Source organism: Macrobrachium rosenbergii, chromosome 9, assembly GCF_040412425.1.
Source record: "Macrobrachium rosenbergii isolate ZJJX-2024 chromosome 9, ASM4041242v1, whole genome shotgun sequence".
NCBI lineage: Eukaryota > Metazoa > Arthropoda > Malacostraca > Decapoda > Palaemonidae > Macrobrachium > Macrobrachium rosenbergii.
In genome coordinates, this window is record NC_089749.1 from 7,556,321 (window position 1) to 7,569,583 (window position 13,263).

General features: G+C 36.9%; 2 protein-coding genes across 2 annotated transcripts in view; one reads left to right on the forward strand and one right to left on the reverse strand.

Annotated features, from left to right (window-relative positions):
- LOC136841397 (ankyrin repeat and BTB/POZ domain-containing protein 1-like) overlaps positions 1–12,559 on the reverse strand; it is a 44,263-nt gene extending 31,704 nt beyond the window's left edge. The window contains exons 1-5 of the mRNA XM_067108311.1: positions 12,370–12,559; positions 9,864–9,926; positions 9,375–9,575; positions 2,907–3,066; positions 1,455–1,617 (exon numbers count right to left, since the gene is read on the reverse strand). Of these exons, the coding sequence (XP_066964412.1) occupies positions 1,455–1,617; positions 2,907–3,066; positions 9,375–9,575; positions 9,864–9,926; positions 12,370–12,425 (643 nt within the window). The 5' untranslated portion in view covers positions 12,426–12,559. The remainder of the gene's footprint in view (positions 1–1,454; positions 1,618–2,906; positions 3,067–9,374; positions 9,576–9,863; positions 9,927–12,369) is intronic.
- The window catches only part of LOC136841399 (uncharacterized), a 67,685-nt gene that overhangs the window by 23,389 nt on the left and 31,033 nt on the right, over positions 1–13,263 (forward strand). The window contains exon 2 of the mRNA XM_067108312.1: positions 5,042–5,107. Within this exon, the coding sequence (XP_066964413.1) occupies positions 5,042–5,107 (66 nt within the window). The remainder of the gene's footprint in view (positions 1–5,041; positions 5,108–13,263) is intronic.

Here is a 13,263-nt window from a genome sequence, read left to right on the forward strand (position 1 = left end):
TATAATTAAATATCACGTGGATTTCCACAATATAATTAAAAATCAAGTGGATTTCGACAACATAATTAAAAATCAAGTGATTTCGACAATATAATTAAAATCAAGTGGATTTCGACAGTATAATTAAAAATCAAGTGAATTTCGACAATATAATTAAAAATCAAGTGGATTTCCACAATATAATTCAAAATCAAGTGGATTTCGACGACATAATTAAAAATCAAACGAATTTCCACAATATAATTAAAAATCGAGTGATTTTCCAACACCTAAACGCAGTTTGAATTAGCCATTTTGAACCCTGTTAAGACGCCGGTTACTGGGACGCAAAACTACTTAAACATTTCCTTATAAGTGTTCTAAACGTCTCCGGTGTTCCCGAAAAGGACCGTCGAGGGCGATGCCGGAAAATTTAAAATGATATCGGAAAACACACCTAACGGAGATGTCCTCCCTGAATCTGGTAAGTTTGAATTGAAACACGAAACGTTTTGTTGTAGAAAAGAAACGATTAGCGAAGCAAAATGAAACAGGAGTTGTGGCTGATGAAACGCGACTTTTTGAACTGGTAAGTTTGACCAAAACATGAAGCATTTTGATGGCCAGAAGAGAAACGATTAGCGAAGCAAAATGAACAGGAATTGTGGCTGATGAAACGCGACTGTTTGAACTGGTAAGTCAGAATTGAAACATGAAACATTTTATTGTAGAAAAGAAACGATTAGCGAGGCAAAATGAAACAGGAGTTGTGGCTGATGAAACGCGACTTTTTGAACTGGTAAGTCAGCATTGAAACATGAAGCATTTTGATGTAGAAGAGAAACGATTAGCGAAGCAAAATGAAACAGGAGTTGTGGCTGATGAAACGCGACTGTTTGAACTGGTAAGTCAGAATTGAAACATGAAACATTTTATTGTAGAAAAGAAACGATTAACGAGGCAAAATGAAACAGGAGTTTGGGCTGATGAAACGCGACTGTTTGAACTGGTAAGTCAGAATCGAAACACGAAACATTTTTTGTAGAGAATAATAATGTGTAAGGTGATATCTTTTAATATTTCGATCTCAAAATCTTTAAAAATAATTTGCACTTGTTTCTTTAAGTATTTTGTGCTGAAAATAATTAGAAACCTTGTAGAAATTATTTTTAAAAAACCATCCCATGCCTTCAAGTTGGATGGATAATTAATCTTCCGTCTTTCACCTTTCACCCATCCCTTTCAGTTTCTTCTTCATTAATTGACCAGCTGCCTAACTTTCATCTGAGTCTAAAATGTGACTCACTTCTCAACCTACTCTCTAATAATACTTGGACAATAAATTGCACCTCATACACTCTGGAAGAGGTAAAATTGGTTTACATTTACGATGTAACTCGAAACCAGCATCTGTTCCAATAATAAAATGGAACAGTTTGACACAAAAGCTTTCTCTAATAAGTTGCAACACTTACGTAAACTGAGAGCTTTCTTCAGGGCGTCTTCTAACATCGATTTGAAGTTCGGTAGCTTACAGTTCACGCCAATCATTATACACCTTTCCACTAATTCTTGCGGACATTCAAACCGACCGGTATATATATATTTCATAACTGCACTAAACGATGCTGGGTCGACCTGAAACGAGAAATAAGCCATAAAACACAAATACAGTCCTGGAATCTTTAAATGATTCTCGTTTTAAAGATTTAAACTGTTGCTTTACAGGTACAGTATTTCTTTGCTAATTTTGCTAATCTGAACAATTCCAGAATTCAAATTGAATAATGTCAAGACATGCTTTTCTCCATTTCGTTATTCCTAATGAGCTTTTTTTGCCCATTTTATGCTGCATTTATGCTTCCAATTGATGCTTAATATTAAAAGAAAAATCAGCACTCTCTTGCCTTAAATATTTTCATTTCCCATTTCATTTTTAATTTTGTTACCCTATCTAAACAGTGTCTTCATTTCTAGTTGCCATTTGTAACCAGAGCAAAGGTAAATGCATGATTTGCACCTATGAACATAAAAAAAAATAATGCCCAGTCTTCCACTTGTAAATAATTAAAAGCTATGGATTTAGAACAGTAAACGAAATTTTACAAACTAAGATAATATTTGCATCCTCATCTTTTACAGGTAACATGGCCTATCATGAATACCTGCAAGTCGACTTCAGTATCTTAGGACGCTGCGTACCACTATCCCCACGCATAGCTCAACCACGAATACCCTGACACCCTAAACACGTCAGCTTGTTAGTTCAAAACACCAAAAAACCCTCTATAAATGCTTATACCTGAATATTTTAATAGTTTTATCACAAAAAGAGCATTTAGTCATGAAAACGATATGAAAATACAGTAATCTGTGAATATTTCTCTATGAAAAAACTGCGAATAGGCGAATTTTCCACGAATAATGTGTACAGTAGTATACATGCTCCTCAGAGAAATCCGCGAATAGATGAAGCCGCGAATCCAGAACCGCGAATAGGCAGGAGTCCACTGTATATAAAAATGTATACATCTAACCATCTATATTAAATAGGAGTACAAGGTGCTTAAAGTTGGTGGCTCCCTGTTTAAACTTTTGCTCTTTCAACTTTCAACACTACATTAATTAGTACTCAAAAATCCTTCATTAGTTGGGACTGGAATGTAAAATTTGGGCATAAGGCCAAGCGCTAAGACTTGTGAGGTCATTCAGCACTGAAATAATGCTGAAACAATTGTTACGAGAGGGTGGAACGGTACATGGAAGACAGAATATGAACGGAGGCATCGTAAAAGGAAAGAAAGGGGTTGCAGATAAGGGTCGAAGGGACACTGCAAAGATGAGGCACACTGACGGCTTTAACCCCCTGTGAGGGATCATTCATTGGTTCACATCATAAATGAATAAGCAAAAACATTATTACTCACCAAATCTCGATTGATGGTGACTTTATCCTTGTGATGCCATCGGGTTAAAAACATATCTTTGAAGTATTCTGATCTCGCGCTCAGCAGACATCGATGAAGAGGAAACGACTGCCCTTGGATGACAAACGTGACGTCGCTGTATTCGCCACTTTCAAAGACCCTGGAAACGATTTCTCATTAATTTGGCAGCTCTCAGCTCTCAACAAGCATTGAAAAAGCAAAAATATATTTTAAATGACAGTCAAGTATACTTAGTGTCATCTAGGTAAGTGCTAGGAGTTAAATATCATGATAAACACTCTTGATATATAATACGGGTACCGTACGGTATCTGGTAATGATAAACACAATGAGGTGGTAATAATTCCTTTGAATGATGAGCAGAGGATTCTTTACGCTACAGAGAAATCAGATTACACTGTTTGCATCTTAATCAAATGCTGATAATAAGAAAATTACTTGCAACAACATAACGTACAGGTATCTGGAAAATATCCCCAAGGAGTGCTCTTAAAATTACAGTGCTAGTAACATTTGATTTGCCAATTCTTTAGTGATGAAAGGGAATTTCTTTTGATAATTCAGAACAGTAGCAATATTCTGAATCGCTCAAAACATTATTTATGGCAAAATATCTCCACTAGCAAATGGTGTCTTAAGAACTAACAGCAGCCAATAAGCTTTGTAATTACAACATATGGTGAGGAGCCACACAGTAAACCATTTAGAATTTTATTTAACCTAACCTCAACAGTTTACAAGCACCTAATCCTGCGATAAGGACTGCTTACAATGGGGAACTACCCTTTGCTTCTCAAGTGTCTTGGGTGGCATAATGACTATTGTGTTAGCTCCAGTATCAGTGTGGCTACTATCATGAGGCCCTGAAGCCACTTTCATCACTGTTCTGGCTATTGAAATTAGCCCAGGTCACTGATCTCATCAAGTTGTGATTCTGGCAACAATGGGGCGGCTGCGGACACGAGAACTGAACTCGAATGGTCTTGTCACGCGATGCCTGTTGAAACTGATATTGCCAGAGCTCTTAATTACACAACACAGGTTGTCACTTGTATGGTTTAGATCAAGAAAACTGAACGAATCTCAGCTTAGGACAACACATGAATGTTGAGATTGTCTTGCTCTCGTTCTGGTTTAGAACGTTTTGAACATTTCTGGTTTAACCAAGCTTAACGACTTAATTCTGATGACCAGAACTTGTAATTCTGATCTCAGGTCGCAGGTCCATCCTCTAGTCTTGGCTCTAATTATGGTTAACAGTACCTTAGCAGTCCTGGTCTGGTTGCTTTGACTGCTAATGCTACCCTGGTCCAGAATCTGATAACATGAAAAAATACTAAAATCCACAAAGACTTCATGGAAGAGGAAGAAGCGGAGATAGTATCAAAGCAAAACAGTGAATATGTAATGTCTGGACAAACAGGAGGAATTAAGTGAGCCATCATCTTCATCAATTGGTGGTTGAACAATACCATTTTTCATAGGCTTATTACTGTGATTCTCATTAAGACCGACACTGATTTCTCCTTCGCTATGAGCAAATCTCCTGAGAATTACTTTCTTTCATAAAAAAATGCTTTGAAAATAAGACTGAAATAAACATAGCAATAGGAAGACTATTGATATTCCTGGAAATAAAACAAGCCTGCCCACGGTAATTCTTCAGATTCATGATAACAGGAAAAAAACCTTTTGACTTTCGTAAGAACAAGAAACGCTACCAAAGAAAATACAATACCAAAGAATAAACATGAATACTGTACTGGCTTGACAAAAAAACAACCAACAAATTCCATCTGCGAAAAATATGCAACAATATAGTTGAAAAAAGTGGAAGAAAAATTGCCACTGGCTACAATTGTCAAGTAATATCAAAGACGCAAGAACACATGCTCTCCACGTAGGTAAGGACAAAGGCCTCCTCTTAGACAACAGCTCAGTACCAATCAATTCTATCAAAACAATTACTGTATCAGTTCTGACTTACATTATTACTGCATAAATCACTGACCCTTGCTTCATAAAACATGCCCAACTCAATTCCTAAACATTTGATTAAATGCTTTCCATTCAAGCTAAACTGCACTGAAATTAAAACTTTCCTTCTTCTTCAGATTCTCCTGTGCCAAGCGACAGAACCAGCAAACTACAGACTCTGGAGTTCGACACCACTAGGCAAGGTAAGTGAATGGGACGTACAAAATCAGATTTTTAGTTTCGAAACAAACCAATTACTTTCACTTAGCCTTTCATGCAATGATGCAAATTCCCAGGACGCTACTAAAATCCTTAGTGGCAGAAAACCTCCTGTAGTACTTCTCAGTTCCAGAGGTCCTTTATTCCTCACAGCATCGGACTGTGGAACAGTCTACCTGAGGATATCGTGCGATTGGAACTTCAAAAGTTCAAGCGAAGATGCAATGAATTACTACCCTAATGCTATTTTCCTTGCATGAGGATCTTTTCCTGACCCTTGTGCTGATTTTACTCCTGCACAATTTTTTTTTTATTCTGAAGCATTTTCAGTTAAGTCCTGTTTTCTTTGCTTGTTTAGCATTTCACTTGTAATCCACTTGTACTGCTAGTTACCACTTCGGCACCTTTTCTTCCAGTCTGTCTGTAATAGGCAATCTACAGTTTCTTCTATTTATGGGTATTTAGGATCAAGATGCCAATTCAAATACAGTACAGGCAGCCCCGGTTCATGACGGGGGTTCCATTCCAACGCCGCGTTGTAAGCTGCAAATTGTTTTAACCTGAAATATCGTCAAAATTCATGAGAAAATCTTACTTTTAATCATTTGGGTGTCTTGTAAATGACATAAACTGCATTTTTATTCAGTTTTTCATCAAAAAACCTCCAAATTTTGGCCATTCTGCCCTTTTGGAGAAATATTTCTTCCATCGAATTGGTGTCGTAATCCTGGAACATGCGTTGTAACCCAGGAAATAATTTTTGATGAATATATTTGAAGAGTGTCGTAAGCCGAGCTTGTCATAACCCGGGGACTGCCTGCTCAAGATATGGTTAGTTTAAGAAGTATAAAATCTTTAAGTCTTACTCTTTTATATATTGCAGTTTTATGCTTCCCTTTTCAGTTTTCTGAAAAAGAAAACTATTGTGCTGGCTTTGTCTGTCAGTCCGCACTTTTTTCTGTCCGCCCTCAGATCTTAAAAACTACTGAGGCTAGAGGGCTGCAAATTGGTATGTTCATCATCCACCCTCAAATCATCAAACATAACATCTTGCAGCCCTCTAGCCTCAGTAGTTTTTATTTTATTTAAGGTTACAGTTAGCCATAATCGCGCTTCTGGCAACGACATAGGATAGGCCACCACCGGCCCGTAGTTAAAGATTCATGGGCCCTGGCTCCTTTGCATTATACACGGACCACTGAAAGACAGATCTATATTCGGTGGCCTCGATTATGCACTGTACAGAAAACTCGATTGCACAGAAGAAACTTTGGCTCATTTTTTTACTTGTCTGCAACTTCACGCTACATTGTGCTTTTTTTTCTTATGTTTAGCACTTACTATTTTGTTCTCTTTGGGAGCAATTATTGACACTTTCACTCCTCTTCTTTAGAAGCTGATGAAGATTAGAGGATGACCTGGGAGAACTGTTAGAAGCAGAATACTATTAGCGAACCCATTCTATGAAGACATTATGGGTTGATGAAAAAAGCTATTCAAAGACCTATGAAAAGATATCGCTTGATCAGAACCCTTAACAGACTGAATACTAAAATGAAAATCAGGCCAATGCTCTTCTATAGGTGAATGATGGTACAGTACTTGGTTTTCAACCTTGCGGAACATGAAGTACCAATAATACAGCTGTAATTCACATTGATTATTACAGCAAATAAATGTCATCTTGTTAGCTGGTTACACTCTGCAAGATGCACAAACCATACGATCCTGGCAACTGGCACCTACCAACATACCTGTACTGGCTAGTGTGACTTTCAGTATGAAGGTTTCAAGTCTACAGGTAATTTTCAATACTTTTTGGCGCAGGAAATTTGATGTGTCTCACTGGTTGTGAGGAAATGTTAAAATTCCACTTCTTGTAAAGAATGTCTTGGAAAATTGTTGCTATCTGACCTGCAGCACAGATAAAAACTCTTGACGACACAAACTGCAATCTACTGATCTTTTCAGCAAACTAGTAATTCTTCCAGTGATGCACATCCTACCATGAAGGTGACACCACTTCCAGTTACTCCAGATCCTTCATAACGCTTATGTGATACAGAAATGGAGTCGTAAAATATTCATAGGTCTAGTACTAGCCTCTCAGCCTTTCAAAGGAAGCAACAGAAGCTTTGTCACTTGTAGGTGGTGCCCTGCACCAATGCAGGCATCTCACTGCTGCTTTAGACCAGAGAAAATACCAAGTTCCTCAGAGACTGTTTCTCTTCCTGAGATGCCTCAATAATCCTGAGATAAGCAGCTAGGAATTGAGATTAATTCCTAAATGTCCTGGTATCAGGCATAATTTTCACTGAGTTCCTCTCATGGAGCTTTCTCAGGTCTTCAGATATATTTAGGACAGATGATGGTATAAAATACAAAAACTCTGAATAAACTAATCATGGGTCATTAAATAAAATTTGCATGCATAGTACATACTGTACTGAGCTTTATGTAAAACTATTTTAAACTGGGCTGCTAAAATGCCTTACATTTCTAATAAAATATACAATCAGTATACTGTACGTAGTTCAAAATTTTAAGAAAATAATATTACGCTTTCCACAAAAATTATCACAAATGGAAGATACTGCAGTGACTAAGTCAACAAGAACAAAAAAATCTTTCATAAAAACAAAGACGTACAACTTACAAGTGAAAAGACATACAGATTTTCTACTATAAATCTGTTATTTTTTCCCAATTCATAATGCTAGTCCATTTGTGTTTTAAAGCAAGGTTTCCAGTAGCTTCTACTGTAATAAACCCAAAAGTGCAGGAAATGTCCAAAGAATTTAAAACATCTTCAACATTCTTGGTAACCACAGAAATACCCATAGATGGTTGCAATATTTTCAGATACATCAATGCAAATTTGACAGTATACCTATACAAATAATCAAGGCACTCATAAAATGTGAGAGAAATTAGTAATAAGATTCTGACTCCATTAACGATATGTGATTAATAAACTTATTTCATTAATGGATTTAAGTTTGTTCACAAATTAAGCTGATTATTCTTAATTCATGAAATTATGTATAACTACAGCAGAATGATGTTTATACACTATTATTATTATATTTTATCAATGCACAAGATGGACAAGAAGCTTACTAAATGTATTTCATGATCTAAGATTCCTTAAAAAGAGAGGTCCTTTTATTTCCATATCTCATGTGCCTACATTGTAACTGAACAGCTTATTCAGCAGTTTACCAAGCATTCTAATAAACAGTAAGACTTGAAAGGTTACCAATATATGCAGACTGTTTCTCAGATTTCAATAATGGCTCATGAGTCTACAAAAGAATAGCATTGCTCTGTTTCAGTGAGGACTGTGAATGCAAGGTACAGCACTTTATTTCATTTTATGCTCAATATACCATTACAGCCAAAATAAAAGATGTTACAAAATTTTTCTCCCTGGGTCAATACAATTTCTTTAATGCTCCCATAGTTGGGAAGCTTTATGGAAGAAGAGCACTGTGAGACAATCAACCTTAACCAAGATTGAACATTCCGCATCATGCCATGAATCTGTCATCCTGATCTGGTTTTCTCCCAAAACCTAATCACTTGTTGCCAGTCACAAGGCTTACCTTTGGAGAGTTTTTTTTATAAAATTTCAGATACAGTACAGGCAGTCCCTGGTTTATGAAGGGGGTTCTGTTTGGATGCTGTGTTGTAAGCTGGAAATCGTCATAACCCGAAATATCACGGGAAATCATAAGAAAGCCTTAATTTTAATCATTTGGATGTCTTGCAAATGACGTAAATTACATTTTTATTGAGTTTCTCATCCAAAACCTCCAAATTTTTACCATTCACCCCTCTTTGGAGTCATATTTCTTCCGTCGAATCGGCGTCATAAACCCAGAACATGCATTGTAACCTGAGGAATAATTTTTGATGAATATATTTGAAGAGCGTCGTAAGCTCGGAAACGTCGTAAGCCGAGCTCGTCTAACCCAGGGACTGCTTGTACCATAACATTTTGTAATCATGCCGATCAACAGTTAAACAGACAAACAAACAAACCGATCCAATAGTATAACCTCTCCGTTAGAGGTATACGTGTACTGTACAGTATACAGTTTCTTGTCCTCTCGCTAAACCCTTGAGAAATTGTTAAATTTTATGAAAGGTTTCAGCATTTCACTGTAAAAACTAATAATAATAGGGGAAAGCAGATGTATGAGTTATAACCTTCATGAGATGCCACACAGAAGAGGCCAGATTACCTACCTCCTTAAAAACTCGTCATACGCGTCTCTTCTAATTGTGTGGGTTGTGACTAGGCTATGCTGTGTTAATACTCTTCGAATCTCATCTGTCAAAGCACCATACAGACATCTTTCTCCATCAAAAGTATTTGCCTCACATCTTGCTCCAACTCCGATTAGGTATTCAACAACTTGCTGGTGTCCACATAAACATGCATAGTACCTACAGAAGGAACCAATAGTAAGAAATGAACGATCTTTAGCAGCGATGTAGACGTTACTTCCATCGACACTAACTGCTCGCCAGATATTTCAGATCTGAATCCCCAGTAAGTTCTTGTGGAAGTAAGTGAAAAGTTTCATATATATGAATTCATTATAAGCTGGTTTTGTAAATGTCAAAACTCAAAAAATATAAACTTGCAAAGGGTAAAGTTCTGACTAGATAAGTCTTTTAAGCTAACTTCCTAACATATATGAAAGCAACATCAGAGGGGGAAACAGTACTTACAAAGGGGTGCTGTCCCATTTATCACGGATGTTAACATCCACGTCTCGTTGTTCTACTAAGTTCCTAGAAATATAAGAAGGTCTTGAGTACATTTAAAAGGTATGCATATGTTTATTAATATATCTGTACCTTTGCGTCATATCACCGATCATAACACATGAAAGATACGATGATGAATGTTCAGTTACTGCCGTAATTGTGTACTCTACCACCTTAAAACTAGGTATGAAATAAAAAATTTGTTATAGAATTTACTATTTCCTAACATAAGACTCATATATGATTATCATACTGTGTAATATTTCCTTCAATCAAATAGTAACAGGGCTAACTGAACTTAATTACTAAGGTATCCCAGCCTTTAATAATCACCAGAAAGGTCAAACTAGGCAGAGAAGTGCATCTTTAAAGCACACCTAAACAGTAGTTAACGCTGTATCATAGTTGGCTTAACATGTTTCCTTTTAATTGTATCACATACAGTATCATATTTAATTATAAATGGTTTTACGTCACCATTTCCTTTTATGGGGTTTATTGTGAAATGAGTTCTCCCTACTATCTCCTGTTTTCACCTGTTTGGGTCTAAACTTCCAAGTTTATATCTTCATTTATCCCATTCTCCCATGATTTCCTATGCCTTCTAACAGGTCTTCATCCTGCAACTTCCATATCCAACACTTTTCTGACCAACTGTACCTCATCCCTTGTCATCACTAGTTCACTCATAGGAAAAGATGATGTTTATGCTGTTTAATGGTACTAAACCATTTATACTACTTTATATGTATTTGTGTGATTTTATGAATTTTCCTAAATTTTGCTACTCTTTTCCTCTACTAAATGCACTCCGTTTATCAAGAAACAGTGCAGATCTGTAATGATGCCATTGTAATTAACATGAAAGACAATGGGTTCATTGTGCTTCTGCAGATCCGTAGAGGAAAACCCATTCTTATTCAAACAAAGAAAAGACATAAGCTTCTTCCATTAATAAGTGAGGGAGTACAGTATCCCCTTGTCTACGAAACCTCAATCACCCTGCTTCCCACTGCTAAAATGAACTTGGGATTCAAGAACCAAAAGCATTAATTAAGCTTATTGCAATAAATCCTTTTGAAAGGGAATTTTCATATATACTTTAATGAGCAAGAGCAATGAGTTAATGTAGAGCTCTATCAGTTTCATCTATATTGTTCCTGCCTCTTTGATTCTCAATTATCACATGAATTTTTATGTAGTGACGTGTTAATGTTCCACAGGTTATTACCTCCATCAGTCTTCAGGTCATAAATTGTTTTATCGGAACCTAACCTACACTAGGATATGTTAAGCATAGGCTAAATAGTCTACTACCCTATAAGCAGCATTTAAGTAAGGCCATGAATGCAGCTTTGCCTAACCTACTCTAAACTGCTTACAGATATGCTGAATCTAGCTAAACAATGATTAAGCCTATGGATAAACAGATGAATAGTTAATTTCTAGGATATAATCAAACGGCAGCCTTTTTTCATTGCAGAACACTTGATACATATTTAGAAGCAAGATATTTAAAGGCTCATGATGGAAAGCTAAGGAAATTTTCTAGAGATGTAGTAATAATCTTACTGATGTCTTACTGTTGTGGAAATGAATATCAAATTCATCTGATTCAGAATTACATAAAAAACTATCATAAAAGCCACACTTCACCAGTTTTTGTAAATACGTAAACATATAATATTACCTAGACTACTTTGAGTTATTTAGTGCATTAAAGTAGTGTTGGAAAAACTATTTTGACACACTAAATAATTCAAAGTGGCGTTGGAAATATTATCTACACTACATTGAGTTATTTAGTGTGTCAGAGTAGTATTTCCAACACTACCCTGACACACTAAATGACTCGTAGTAGAGATGGAAATAATATCTATTTCCAACACTACTTTGCGTTATTTACTGTGTCAAAGTAGTGTTGGGAATGGATAACACAGTATTTCCAACACTACTTTGAGCTATTTAGTGTGTCAGAGTAGCATTTCCAACACTACCCTGACACGCTAAATAACTCGTAGTAGAGATGGAAATAATATCTATTTCCAACACTACTTTGTGTGTGAAAGTAGTGTTGGAAATGGATAATACAGTATTTCCAACACTACTTTGAGTTATTCAGGGCATCAAAGTAGAGTTGGAAACATTTCCAACAATACTTTGAGTTCTTTAGCGCATCAAGACTGTACCATTGGGTACAATACTTAAGAGTACATTCTACTTCTCAACAGTCGGTCCAAGACTAACCTTAAATTAATATAAAAACCCAAGATGGAAACTAATTAGAAGCGACTTTAACTCATAGAAAGCAAGCCTACGCATCCGAGAACGGACCAACAACGCAGGTGGTTGATGCCAGGTCAACCCTCGGGTTAAAATCAACCAGGTCCCTCCAACCCCCGAAAAATTTCTCCCACCGAAGTCAACCCCGGACGCGACCACCTCTCCTCCACAAACACCCACGTACCTCACTTCTTCTAAGTGCCCCTGCTTGCAATGTCGAAACAATTCAATCGCTGCCATCGTGCGAGAGCGGAAAATGCATAAAACATCAACGAACTGTCGTCAAAAAGGAGTCGCAACGGATACCACCACCCTCCTCTTGCGTTCCCTTGGCAGAGGCGACTGTGTTGTTTACATTGATCAGCTGATCGACTGCCAAGCCCCGCCCACAAAGGCCACCACCGCCGAGCTCGATATCCCATCGCCATAGATAGATGTTACGAGGGAGGCCGGGTCCTCGCCCTGCCGCCATCTTGTGAAGTGAAGCCTTTTTTTGAGTTTTACGTTGGGATAAATGAGTGGCCGGGGATTTATTGTAGGTTAAGTTTGTCTAGTAATGACTGGAATTAAGTCTAGGTAAGAGTGGTGTCTGGTAGATTGTTTAATTACCTACATTTATGCGAAAAATGAGGGAATTAGAATTCTTTTTTTCCTAGAGTTGAAATAATGACGATTGTATCGCATTAAGCGAATGTGAAATGAAGTTTTATATTATATTCGGTTCATTCACGTATCTTTTTATCACTGTTGGTAAGATAAGAGAGAGAGAGAGAGAGAGAGAGAGAGAGAGAGAGAGAGAGAGAGAGAGAGAGAGAGAGAGAGAGAGAGAAGGAGGCCTAGTTTTGAAAATCTCTTCACTCGTATATTTCTCACTTTTACGACGGAGAGGTCGTAAATCTCTCTCTCTCTCTCTCTCTCTCTCTCTCTCTCTCTCTCTCTCTCTCTCTCTCTCTCTCTCTCTCATACAAACAGTGATACAAAAGTAAGAAAAACAAGATACGAGAATCAACTTACTATAATATAAAACTTCATTTCACATTTGCTTGTAATGGAACAATCGTCATTATTTCATTTCTGG